The following is a 13188-nucleotide window of genomic DNA, read 5'->3' on the forward strand; positions in this document are numbered from 1 at the left end:
GTTTCCAGAGCGAGTAGAAAAAGGACAATAATCAGCCAGTAAACTTCAGCAAAATTTAAGAGATCACCCATTCAATAAAAAACACTAAGTTCTGTCTCCTATCCTTCAGCCAAGACGTTTGGACAGAACAAGTGATGTACTTCCAAACAGTTGCTTCCAACACATTAAATATCAGGCCATCCAAGACAGTTGCCGCTAAATAAGGTATACCTAGTATTTTTACTTCCCAAAAGTGGCATGTGGCACTTCTTAATTGATTTGAAATTATTGGATGTTGCGCGTACAAGTGTTTAATATGTCCTTACACTGCTAGGTATTTTAACAAAGGTATTCACCCTCTTATTTTAAAGAAACAAATGCTTCCATTAAAACAGCACAGTGGTTAGCACTGCTGCCTCACAGCGCCAGGGACCGGATTTGAGGTCACTGCCTGTGCGGAATCTGCACGTTCTCCCCGTGCCTGCGTGGGTTTCTTCCGGGTGCTTCAGTTTCCTCCCACAGTCCGAAAGACACGCTGGTTAGGTGCTTCAGCCACGCTGAATTTTCCCTCAGTGTACCCGAATAGGCGCCGGAGTGTGGCGACTAGGGGATTTTCACAGTAACTTCATTACAGTGTTAATGTAAGCCTACCTGTGACACTAATAAATAAACTTTAAAAAAATCTCAACTCCCATGTGAGTATCCCTCGCAGCAATTTGAAGGCTCATGTTGAAAAAGCAGCAGCACATTGCCTTCCGGGTTATCAAGCAACAACTTTGTTTGATGATGTTGAAGCATTTATATTTACCTGTGGGTAGGCCGTGCCCATGGCTGACAGCACAGCCGACAAGACATCTTTGCCTTTCTCACCAGCGCGGTTTGACACAGCCAGCTTCAACAAATCAACCATCACTCGGGTGTCATCTGGCACAAGCAGACTTGTGAATTCATCCAAGTGCTGTGGTTCTGGTCCTGATGACTTTGTCTGGTTTTCTGAATCCTTTCAGCAGAAAAGGAAAACATCATTTCAAACTCAGAAGTTGAATAAAATGAAAACTGCACACTTTTCTTTAAAATGTGGAAGACAAAACAGTTAAAATATTTATTTATTTGCCTTTCAAATTTATATAGTGCATCCTCCATTTTACAGATATCCTTTAGTGTCTCGTTCGAAGTACAGTCGACAATTAATATTCCAGTTGCTCTGTTCAGAGCTCTCACACACTTTCCTGGGCCTCGTTCTAGCAAAGCAGGCAATAATATCTACCCGCCTAACAAAATCTGACAAATTTAACTTCTCTTGGTCACTGGCTACAATGCAATCTTGTTACAATATAGACCTGGCTTTTGAATGATAGAGAGAATGCGAAAACCACCACTTACGTCCGAAAGAAAAATATCAGAGCAGCCATTTCCCACCAAACACCTGAAAAAGGTTGATTCTAACCCAAACTATTAATTTGTCAATACTGCTCACTAAACTCTGGACATAATCGACACAACGCACCATCAAGCTTCAGCGTGTCTTAGTAAATCATTTCAGTTATATTGCCGTTGAATCAATTACCTCCTTTGTTTTGGTCATGGTCTCAGCGATGATACTGGCAGCCCTCGGGTCATCAGTTACAGGAATGAAAGGACGAGCAGAGGTAGTTGAGGTAGAGGGTGTTACTGCAGACGATGGCGTGACAGCTTCCTCTGAAGGTGCAACCTTGGAGGCAAAACAGCATCTTTTAGAGTTCCGAGAAATAGTTCTTGAAAGTCTCAAAAGTATTAAAAGGTACCAAAATAGTAGAGTGTAGGACATACAAGTCGAGGAGACAATTCTTTAAGGACAGTATTGTTCAAGCTGAAATGTCCATTACGTTTGAATTTCACTAACTTATTAGGCTAGGCCCTTTGGTTTGTTAATGTCCTATTCTTTGGATAAAGGTGGTGAACTGGCATTTCCTGCTTTCCAGCAACCAACTGATGTATACACTAGAAATGATGTGGAGATGCCGGCGTTGGACTGGGGTAAACACAGTAAGAAGTTTAACAACACCAGGTTAAAGTCCAACAGGTTTATTTGGTAGCAAAAGCCACACAAGCTTTCGAAGCTCTTCAGAAGAGCTTCGAAAGCTTGTGTGGCTTTTGCTACCAAATAAACCTGTTGGACTTTAACCTGGTGTTGTTAAACTTCTTACTACACTAGAAATGGCATGGCTTAAACTGTGGCGAAATATCATTTTCCAGCTTCTATCCAAAGAGACATGTGGAGGGGTGGAGAAGGGAGTGAAAGCCAATGAAGGGTTAATTCACCGGTAAATGTGCCGTTAATTCCCTTCTCATCATTTTGAATGAAGGCCCAATGCTAAATGTGGTTTGCTTTTATCTTTGCACCCACCCAGGATCCCAAATGTTTGACGCTACATATATGCTTCAAATGTTAACTTAGAGAATCCTACCCAGTGACAAACAACCATCCAAGGTTTGCAGTTATATTCTCACCTCCCCTCTTCTGTCCTGCCAAGGATTTGGACTCAGTCTCTCTTCCCTGTCACTCGACACTTCCGAAGCACCCTCGCCAGCTGGGCTTGTGGCTGCAGACGAGTCTGCTGGTGGCACAGGAGATGATGATGATGTGCATTCCACAGGCGCAATCATACTGGCTGGCATCAAAGCTCCTACCAAAGCATCCCTGCAGGGAAATAAGTTAATCAAAAATCCTCATAAAAGGGAAACTTAAATCAATAAAACAAAATGTGACTGTAGTTTTGTATGTCTGGGCTTGCTAACATGTACTTTTCTACCTATTATAATGGAGGAATAGAAAGTCACAATCTGTCAAATGAGAGATCAGAAAACCCCATCCAATTATGTTAACATACAAAGGAAACAGCCAGCTATCGAAATGAGGGAAACAATGAATCATTAATTAACAATTAATCAATAAAAGAGAAACAAGTTGATCATCAAGATGGATAAATAAAGAGAGACTAGGTGATGCACAAGAGGTCAGAATGAAAGTTCAAGAATAGGTGTGAGCTCAAGTGAAATAGAAGTTAGCATCACTGGGACAGATATGACAGAGGTGGAGAAATTAGGTGAATGGGATGCAGTCCTTACAGGAGGCAAGATTTGAGGGGCTGTAGCCAAGGTAATGATGGGAGTCATAATGAATATTGTCTATCAGCAGAAACTGAGACACAGAAGTCAAGGAAGGAGAGGGAGGTGTTGGAGATGGACCATGTGAAGGAGAGAGAGGGGCAGAAATTGGAAGCAAAATTGCTAAATTTTGTCCTCACCCTTTCTCTTCAAGAATCATGATAGGGTGTCCCTTGTCCTCACTTTTCACTCCACCAGCCTCCTCATTCAAATGATCATCCTCCACCATTTCCAATATGATGTCACCATGAAACACACCGCCGCCACCCCCCACCCCCTCCCCCACACCCCATGTCAGCATTCTGCAGGGACCACTGCCTCCGTGACACCCTAGTCCACTTCTCCATCACCCCAACACAGTATCCCCTTCCAATGGCACTTTCCCATGCAATTGCAAAAGGTGTAACACCTGCCTCTTTAGCTCCTCACCATCCAAGGCCCCAAAAACTCCTTTCTGGTAAAGCAATGTTCCACTTGCTCCTCCTTCAATTTAGTCTATTATATTTGCTGCTCACAATGTGGTCTCCTCTACACTGAGGACATTAAACACAGACTGGGTGGCCGCTTTGTGGAACACCTTCGCTCACTCAGCAAGCATGCCCCTTACCTTCCTGTCGCTTGCCATTTGAACTCACCAACTTACCTCCATTTCTGTCTTTGTCCTGCGGTGATGTTCCAGTGAAGCCCAGTGCAAACTGGACAAACATTAGGTACTTTACAGCCTTTTGGACTTGGTGTCGAGTTCAACAACTTCAGACCAAGAACACTCTCCTTCATTTTGATATTTTTTCCCCAACCCTCTTCCCCGCATGGCCCTCTGTAACATGTTTTGCTTTCAATGACTGCTGACTCTTGTTCTGCCATTAACACATTTTGCTAGATTACTTTTAGGTCACTATTAGCACCCTCCTTAATTATCACTCCTTTTGTCTTGTGTCCATGAATCTTTGTCAATTTCTCTTGAGCTCCCACCTATTCCTGACCTTCTATTCTGCTCCACCTTCTCCACTCTCCTCTCCAACTCTGCAATCCATCACATTTCTGCCCCTCTTCAGCTCTGGAGAGTCATACGGACTCAAAACTGCACCTTGTTTCTCTCTCCACAGATGCTGTAAGACCTGCTGAGTCTTATTACAAACAGCAAGCTCTGCTCGCTCTCCCTACTGCGACGTAGCAAAACAAAACATTTTGTGCAATGACCACCGTATTTTCATTTGGGTCATTGATTTGCTTCTCAGAAATTAGGACACAAGAGTTGCCAGATTGTGGACCTCTCCGTCGTGGACAGATAACCAAGATCTCTGGTAATTTATTTAAGGTTTAAGCAATAGCATTTAGTTGTGAACTCTTACCTAGAATACATGATCTGCAGCGCTGTCAGCACATGGCACAACGCCTGCTGCTTGGCATGGTTCCCATCCAAAGAAAGTAGAATCTTGGCCAGGGAAGGGCGATTGGGTTTTGAACTGCTTGAGCCACTAATTTTGTTGCTGATGGTGGTGGAGTCGAGATCTGACTGAACACCTAGGAAGGAATGTGTGAACGGAATTACAAATGACAGCATTGTCATCATGTTCTCCAAAATGAAAATTCTTCCTTCAGATGAAGAAGAAGGAGCATTTGAAACAATTCAGGATTACAAACAATGAATAAAATGTTTTTTTTTAACAAAAGAAAACGGTTCTTAAATACTCCTCAATATAAATGACATTGAAGACTTTGTGGGGGTAGGATTAGTAAGTTTGTGGGTGACACAAGGATTGAACAAGTCGTTAACAGTAAGGCGGAGTGTCTTGGGCTACAAGAAGATATAGACAGAATGATCAAATGTGCGGATAAGTGGCAGATGGAATTTAACCCTGAAAAGTGTGCGGTGATACACTTTGGAAGAAGTAATGTGACAAGTAAGTATTCAATGAACGGCATGATAGTAGGCATGGGCGGCACGGTAGCACAGTGGTTAGCACTGCTGCTTCACAGCTCCAGGGTCCCGGGTTCGATTCCTGGCTCGGGTCACTGTCTGTGTGGAGTTTGCACATTCTCCTCGTGTCTGCGTGGGTTTCCTCCGGGTGCTCCGGTTTCCTCCCACAGTCCAAAGATGTGCGGGTTAGGTTGATTGGCCAGGTTAAAAAAATTGCCCCTTAGAGTCCTGGGATGCATAGGTTAGAGGGATTAGCGGGTAAAATATGTGGGGGTAGGGCCTGGGTGGGATTGTGGTCGGTGCAGACTCGATGGGCCGAATGGCCTCCTTCTGCACTGTAGGGTTTCTTTCTTTCTTTCTATGAAGCTCTGTGGAACAAAGGGACCTTGGAGTGTTTGTCCATAGATCTCTAAAAACGGAAGGGCATGTTAGTAGGGTGGTGAAAAAGGCATATGGGACACTTGCCTTTGTCAATCAAGGCATAGATTACAAAAGCAGGGAAATCATGTTGGAGTTATTTAGAACTTTAGTAAGGCCACAGCTAGAGTACTGTGTGCAGTTCTGGTCGTCACGTTATCGGAAGGATGTGATTGCACTGGAGGGGGTGCAGAGGAGATTCACCAGGATGCTGCCTGAGATGGAACATTTAAGTTATGAAGAGAGGTTGGATAGGTTTGGGTTGCTTTCGTTGGAGCAGAAAAGACTGAGGGGCGACCTGATCGAGGTGTACAAGATTATGAGAGACATGGACAGAGTGGATAAGGAGCAACTATTCCCCTTAGTTGAAGGGTCATCGGTTCAAGGTGAGAGGCAGAAGGTTTAGGGGGGGAATGTGAGGAAAAACATTTTTACCCAGAGGGTGATAATGGTCTGGAATGCGCTGCCTGGGAGAATGGTAGAGGCAGGTGGCCTCACATCCTTTAAAAGGTATCTGGATGAGCTCTTGGCACATCATAACATTCAGGGCCAAGTGCTGGCAGATGGGATTAGGTGGGAGTTCAGGTGTTTCTAATGTGTCAGTGCAGACTCGATGGGCCGAAGGGCCTCTTCTGCGCTGTATGATTCTATGAAATAAAACATGAAATTATGATCATGAAATTGGCCAAATTGAAAAAGTCCTTTATATCACATGTATGGAATGGGACAACTCATTACATAACCAATTTGTCATGTACTTAAATGAGCAGAAATGAGAATTGGGAACGCCGTTTAAAGTAGGTATCACATTTAGCGCAGCTTTACGTCAAAAATAAATACACAAATCAACATTTCCACTTAATAAAAGTAACACTATAATTGATTATTCCAGGTTATAAGTACAGGCAGAGAAACACGTTTGAACTCAAGATATTATACTTACCCTTGGGTGCATATGCCCACTTCTCTGATTAAATTTTATAGGAGTATTGGCATTCAGAAATCTTTCACAAATATATCAATTAAATGGTTATCGAGTCACAATTAATAAAAAAGTTACCCAAGTACGAAGCGCCCAAAGGATCTCTAGCAGTTTGGAAAAGGACTGGCTCATGCACAGACGGTGTTGCCACATCCACTGTTGTCCATGCTACACTGTGTGAAGAACCACAAGCAACACGGGTGATTTTCTGTCCTTCCAGACCTTGCACAAGGGTAGGTTTCCTATTTACTGTTGTGGTTCCATTTCCTTGCTGGCCGTGGTCATTATCACCCCAAGCATAAACCTAGAAATGTCATAGTGGAGTTGGGGGGGAGAAAACAGATTGGTTTTAAAGCCAAGAATTTGGAATGTCACACTTGACATGTCATGAAGTGCACTGTTCTATATTATGCTGCACAGAAAAACCCTGTCTCAAAAGGCTGGAAACCCTACTGAGTTATTCACCCTGAAAGCACAACTTGAACATTAGCAGAAATGATTATGAAAGCATCAAAATAAATAAACATGCTGAAATGCTTCGTGTAATGACTCAACTTCCACGTTATGACCTGTGAAAAATGGTAACTAAAAATGACAAGAAAATGAACACATCACCTGAAAAGTTATGATTCAATAAATTGAAGAGATTAGAGAATTTCCACGAAATTCTCATTTGTAAAATAAAGTAATATTTTTTCACTATGTTGCACAAGGGTGGCAGCAGTTAGCACCGCTGCCTCACAGTACCCGGGACCTGGGTTCGATTTCCAGTTTGGGTTACTGTCTGTGCAGAGGCTGCACGTTCTCCTCCTGTCTGTGTGGGTTTCCTCCGGGTGCTCTGGTTTCCTCCCACAGTCTGAAAGTTGTGCTGGTTAGGTTTGTTGGCCATGCTAAATTCTCCCTCAGTGTACCCGAACAGGCGCCAGAGTGTGGCGACTAGGGGGTTCTCACAGTAACTTCATTGTAGAGTTAATGTAAGCCTACTTATGACACTAATAAATAAATTTAAGTTCAAGTCTGAACTATGTCTGCAGCAAATACCCGCTCATTAAACAAACATAGTCACTTACTTGTCCTGTGTCAGAGACAGCAAGACAGTGCAATGCACCTACAGCGACGTGAATAATCTTCTTCCCACGGAGACCTTCCACTACCTGTGGCTTCCGAACATGAACATCAGTACCGTGGCCTAGTCTGAAGTAGTCACCTTTACCCCTGTGTACAAGAAAAATTAAGGAATGGAACAAATTTAATTGCATTAATTGTATGACCATACAATCCTCTCCTGGAGAATGTTAAGACTGTTCGACTTTTAACTGTGTGCAAAAAGCCTTCCCGATTCAGCTTCTATTGTCTCTTCCCACCTAGATCCCACGCCTATGATTTACAGATGTAAATATCCTGGAATAAATTTCTGTACCAGCGGGTAGGCATTGAGACCAAGTCCACATCGGGAGAGCTACATCCCTTAAAACATTGGAGACATCCATGGAAGGCTCAGAGCAGCACATCTCTATCCTCCAGAAACTAAAATTCCCACACAAGTCTGTGCCTTTGTGTATGTCAGGACTTCCTGTGGAGTCCAGACACACAATTGCAGCATCAGAGGATCTGGGCCAATGTATCTACTTAATATGACAATCAAATAATTGCCCTGTAATTTTTAAATTTAAACTTACCAGGTCCATACCACACCAGGTTTTGTAAGCGCTAAGGAGAACTGGGCACCACACTCAATCTGGCAAACCCCTTGACCATTGAGTCTTTCAATGTTTTGTGGAACATTGCAACCTTCACTTCCTCCACGTCCCAGCTTTCCAAAGTCACCATCTCCCCATGAAAATACCAGTCCTGCAGAACAATATACAAATAAACTACAGAGGCACTGCAGGCAGTGGAAGATTTTGTAGCTATAAATAGCAATGTCTCCCCCTACCTTCATCAGTTAGTGCTAGTGTCTGTGCATCTCGACTTCCACATGCCACCTGGATGACTCTATGCCCCAGAAGAACTTTCACCTACAAAGTGAAAATGATACCTCTTTAATCTTAAAGTAATAATAGAATCATTATACAAGGCTATTGCAGTTATTTTGAAGAAAATCAAAGGTTACTGAAATAGAAAATGGTAACAATATTCAGCAGGTTAGGCAGCCGCGGTGTAGAAAACGGGTCTTAACCACTCATTTAAATTCTGTTCCAACTCGGAGAAGGATGTTTTCAGTTAACTTGAACTGTGACCATGATCATTCTGCTTTCCTAACCAGAGGGCAGAAATGCCTCAGTATTTACATCAGCTACTCTAATCTATTGGTTACATACCAACGCCTCTACCTTCTCAGAAGATAAAGGAAATTTGGCATTTCAGCTATATCTCTCACCAACTTTTACAGATGCACGATAGAGAACATTCTTTCTGGATGTATCACAGCTTGATATGGGCACCTGCTTTGACTAAGACCGCAAGAAACTACAAAAGGCCGTGAATGAAGCCAATCCATCACACAAACCAGCTTCCCATCCATTGACTCTGTCTACACTCCCCGCTGCCTCGGGAAAGCAGCCAGCATAATGAAGGACCCCCATGCAGCCCGGACATTCTCTCTACACCTTCTTCCGTCAGGAAAAAGATACAAAAGTCTGAGGTCATGTGCCAACCGACTCAAGAACAGCTTCTTCCCTGCTGCCATCAAACTTTTGAATGGACCTACCTCACATTAAGTTGATCTTTCTCCACACCCTAGCTATGACTGTAACACTACATTCTGCACTCTCTCGATTCCTTCTCTATGAATGGTATGCTTTGTCTGTATGGCATGCAAGAAACAATACTTTTCACTGTATACTAATACATGTGACAATAATAAATCAAATCACATTAAAACATGAGAAGTTTACTATTCTAGAAGCTCTATCTAATGCTCTGGGAACACGAGCTCAAATTCTACCACAGCAGCTGGTGGAATTTAAGTTCAATTAATAAACCTGGAATTAAAAGCTAGTTTCAGTAACGGTGACCATGGAACCATTGCCGATTGTTGTAAAAATCCATCTGGGTTCACGAAAGTCCTTTAAGGAAGGAAAGCTGCTGCCCTTACCTGGTCTGGCCTACATGCGACTCCAGACCCACAGCAATATGGCTAACTCTTAACTGCCCTCCGAAATGGCCTAGCAAGCCACTCAGTTGTAGCAGTATTATTTATGGTGGTTCAAAGCTGCAGCTCACCAGCACCTTCTTGAGGGAAAATTAGGGATAGGCAATAAATGCCGGCCTAGCCAGCAGTGTCCACATCTCTTAAGTCACAGTATCAGATGCTTGAGCTTCCTGAAAGCAAATTAGAAAGAACTATTGGCTATGTAATTTACAAGACAAGTGCAATTACCAATTTTGGCCTTAGCTGTGTTGTGTTGTCTCCATGTCCAAGTCTGCCATACTCGCCAAGACCCCATGAGTACAGTTCACCACTGGAGGTTATGGCAGCGCTGTGAGAACTCCCACAAGCAATGTCTCGAATACGCTTGGTTTTCAATGCCTCAATCAATCTTGGTTTATCACAATTCCTGAATATATGTTTGTTTTTGAGAAAGAAAATGAACATTCTTATTAATGTAAGTCCTGTGAAAACCTTAAATATATTAATACTTTTAAGCAACATGCAATTTCTGAGGTTGTTTTAAAATGCAAAGATAATTTGAAGTATACTTCAGATACTATGCATTATACAGTAGGTTATGATGACGCATTCACGCTTTCAGTTTAGTAACTTTGTAAAGAAGTTTCAGCTTCACACACACACACGAAACCTGGAGTGCAAATGTGGTGTCAAGGCTAAAACTGATTTGCTCTATTGTCAGTTTGAATGATGACTCTTGTAGTGCTGGTAGGAAGCAAAACTGCTCTGCAGTTGCAGTGCAAAGGGACTCTTAGAAGTACAATAATCTAAAGATGAAACATGTTCTAATTTTTAAAAATTCAACTCTAATGCTAGCTCATATATTCAGCTGTCATCAGGTGCATATTTCGAGTCTAGTTTAAAATGTATTTACTGTGTCACAGTTGGCTTACATTAACACTACAATGAAGTTACTGTGAAAATCCCCTCATCGCCGCACTGCAGCGCCTGTTTGGGTACATGGAGGGAGAATTTAGCACGGCCATTGCACCTAACCAGCACTTCTTTCGGACTGTGGGAGGAAACCCAAGCACCCGGAGAAAACCCACGCCAACACGGGGAGAACGTGCAGACTCCGCACAGACAGTGACCCAAGCAGGGAATCAAACCCGGATTCCTGGCGCTGCGAGGCAGCAATGCTGACCACTGTGTTGTCCTTGTAACTTTGCACAGGGAGCAAAGAAAAACTTTACAAAAACAGGCATATAACTCAAAGAAAACACACACAGAATTCTGGAGCAAAGACCAGCCACGATGGGGAAATGGGCAGAAAAACCACATTGACGAAGGCGTGAAAGAAATCTACTTAATCAGGGGATGCAAGAGGTGAGGTTGGGAAAGGATTGGTAATGTATAAAAAACCTTTTAAAAGTAACCTGGTTAATTTTTCCTATGTTAATATAGAAATATTGGAATCCTGGAAAAAGCTAAGCTTAAAATTCTAGCCTTGACAACACAGGAGTTAATTTAGCAGCACAAAATGTGTGGGGGGAAATAAAATTTTTTTTACATTCTGCTGAAGTGTCCAAGCTTTCCGTCATCTCCTTCACCCCAGGAAAACACCTTTCCATCGACAGTTAAAGCCATTGCATGACGACCACCTGCAATGCCACGGGAAATATATAGTAAATATATTTTAATAAGTTGCAGCACAACGCTTTAAAAATAAATTCAGCTACATACCTGAATGCACAGCTACTTTCTTCACAACATAATTACTAAGAGCTGAGATCTGTCGAGGGATGGGTATCGTCCCACTGGATATTCCAAGTCCAAGTCTTCCATTTGTAGCTTCTCCGCAGGCATAGACTTTTCCCTCCGCAGTAACTGCAATGTAAACCTCAAAAAGTGAGCCACACACATACATTTTCTGCTTTGTCAGAAGCAGTTTAAAATTGAGGAATTTTTCAAACAAATCCACAATGAGGGGAAATTATAGCGATTTGCTAATGTGACTCAATTTCCAAGAGCAGAATATGCCATATAAATCATTCTGCTGCCTACATGTTCCACCATATCACTGGTATACCACCATACAGGTGCCATCCAATGACCGTCTCCAACAAGGGAGAATCTAACCATCCCCCTTTGACATTCAATGGCATTATCATCATTGAATCAATTATCAACATCCTGGGGGTTATCACTGACCAAAAACTGTACCTGTAAATACTGTGGCTGTCAGTGCAGGTCAGGGGTTAGGAATTCTGGCACAAGTAACCCATGTTCTGACTCCCCCATGCACGTCCAAGACATAAGTCAGGAGTGTGCTGGATACTCTCCACTTGCCTGGGTGAGTGCAGCTCCAACAACACTCAAGAAGCTTGACATCACCCAAGACCCACTTGACTGGCACCCCATCCATCACCTTAAACATTGACTCCCTCAAACACTAACGCACTGTGGCAGCATTGTGGACCATCTACAAGAAGCATTGCAGCGATTCACTAAAGTTCCTTCGACAGCACCTCCCAAATCTGCAATCTCTATCACTTGGGCGGCACGGTAGCACAGTGGTTGGGCGGCACGGTAGCACAGTGGTTAGCACTGCTGCTTCACAGCTCCAGGGTCCTGGGTTCGATTCCCAGCTCGGGTCACTGTCTGTGTGGAGTTTGCACATTCTCCTCGTGTCTGCGTGGGTTTCCTCTGGGTGCTCCGGTTTCCTCCCACAGTCCAAAGATGTGCGGGTTAGGTTGATTGGCCAGGTTAAAAATTGCCCCTTCGAGTCCTGAGATGTGTAGGTTAGAGGGATTAGTGGGTAAATATGTGGGGGTAGGGCCTGGGTGGGATTGTGGTCGGTGCAGACTCGATGGGCCGAATGGCCTCCTTCTGCACTGTAGGGTTTCTATCATTCTATGAAGGACATGGGCAACGGATGCATGGCAATATCACCACCTGCAAGTTCCCCTCAAAGGGGAACACCCCACCCTGAAATGGAATTATTTTGCTGTTGCTGGGTCAAAACCCTGAAACTCCTTTCCAACAGCACTACAGTGGTTCAAGAAGGTGGTCACCACCACTTTCTCAAGGGCAATTAGAGGCAAGCAATAAATGCTGGTTTAGCCATTGATGCCCATATCATAGGAACAAATAAAAAGATCCATAAATTAAGAGGACAGTCGAAGAATACAGAGAAAAACTATCCCTTTAAATATTTTGTTCTATTGAGAAAATACATTGACCATTCTGACTGAATCACAGAGCAGGGTGTCCCATGTTTGATCCATGGTATGCTGCATGTTAGTTGAACTAACGAGGACAATGACAGAAGCATCAAAATTGCCTGCAACACTTGAGTCAGGGGTCATCAATTGTTCCTGTTACTCAACAGGATATATGATACTTGCTAAAAAATGTGTATTCATCAATGTCATGTTAAAGATGGAATCGAGCTTGGTGGCAGTTTATCACCTTCCTTACAGTAGTCAGCCACATTCAGTATGAAGGTTTACACATGCAGAACCACCAACAACACAAGCTGCCAGGAAGCTACAAAATCATAGAATACTGGAGTCAGCACATTCGAGGAAGAGGAGGAAGAAGTGTGATGCTAATATGTTAGCATCACTT

At 43.1% G+C, this 13188-nt stretch overlaps 1 protein-coding gene across 14 annotated transcripts in view; it reads right to left on the reverse strand.

Moving 5' to 3' along the window:
• herc2 (HECT and RLD domain containing E3 ubiquitin protein ligase 2) overlaps positions 1 to 13188 on the reverse strand; it is a 241926-nt gene that overhangs the window by 55678 nt on the left and 173060 nt on the right. For all 14 annotated transcript variants that reach the window (XM_078222434.1, XM_078222433.1, XM_078222442.1 and 11 more), the window contains 11 exons: positions 11302 to 11445; positions 11129 to 11219; positions 9829 to 10006; positions 8383 to 8464; positions 8126 to 8297; positions 7517 to 7661; positions 6525 to 6750; positions 4479 to 4650; positions 2470 to 2659; positions 1547 to 1690; positions 788 to 979 (listed from right to left, as the gene is read on the reverse strand). In XM_078222434.1, the coding sequence (XP_078078560.1) occupies positions 788 to 979; positions 1547 to 1690; positions 2470 to 2659; positions 4479 to 4650; positions 6525 to 6750; positions 7517 to 7661; positions 8126 to 8297; positions 8383 to 8464; positions 9829 to 10006; positions 11129 to 11219; positions 11302 to 11445 (1736 nt within the window). The remainder of the gene's footprint in view (positions 1 to 787; positions 980 to 1546; positions 1691 to 2469; positions 2660 to 4478; positions 4651 to 6524; positions 6751 to 7516; positions 7662 to 8125; positions 8298 to 8382; positions 8465 to 9828; positions 10007 to 11128; positions 11220 to 11301; positions 11446 to 13188) is intronic.

This window comes from Mustelus asterias, chromosome 10, assembly GCF_964213995.1.
Source record: "Mustelus asterias chromosome 10, sMusAst1.hap1.1, whole genome shotgun sequence".
NCBI lineage: Eukaryota > Metazoa > Chordata > Chondrichthyes > Carcharhiniformes > Triakidae > Mustelus > Mustelus asterias.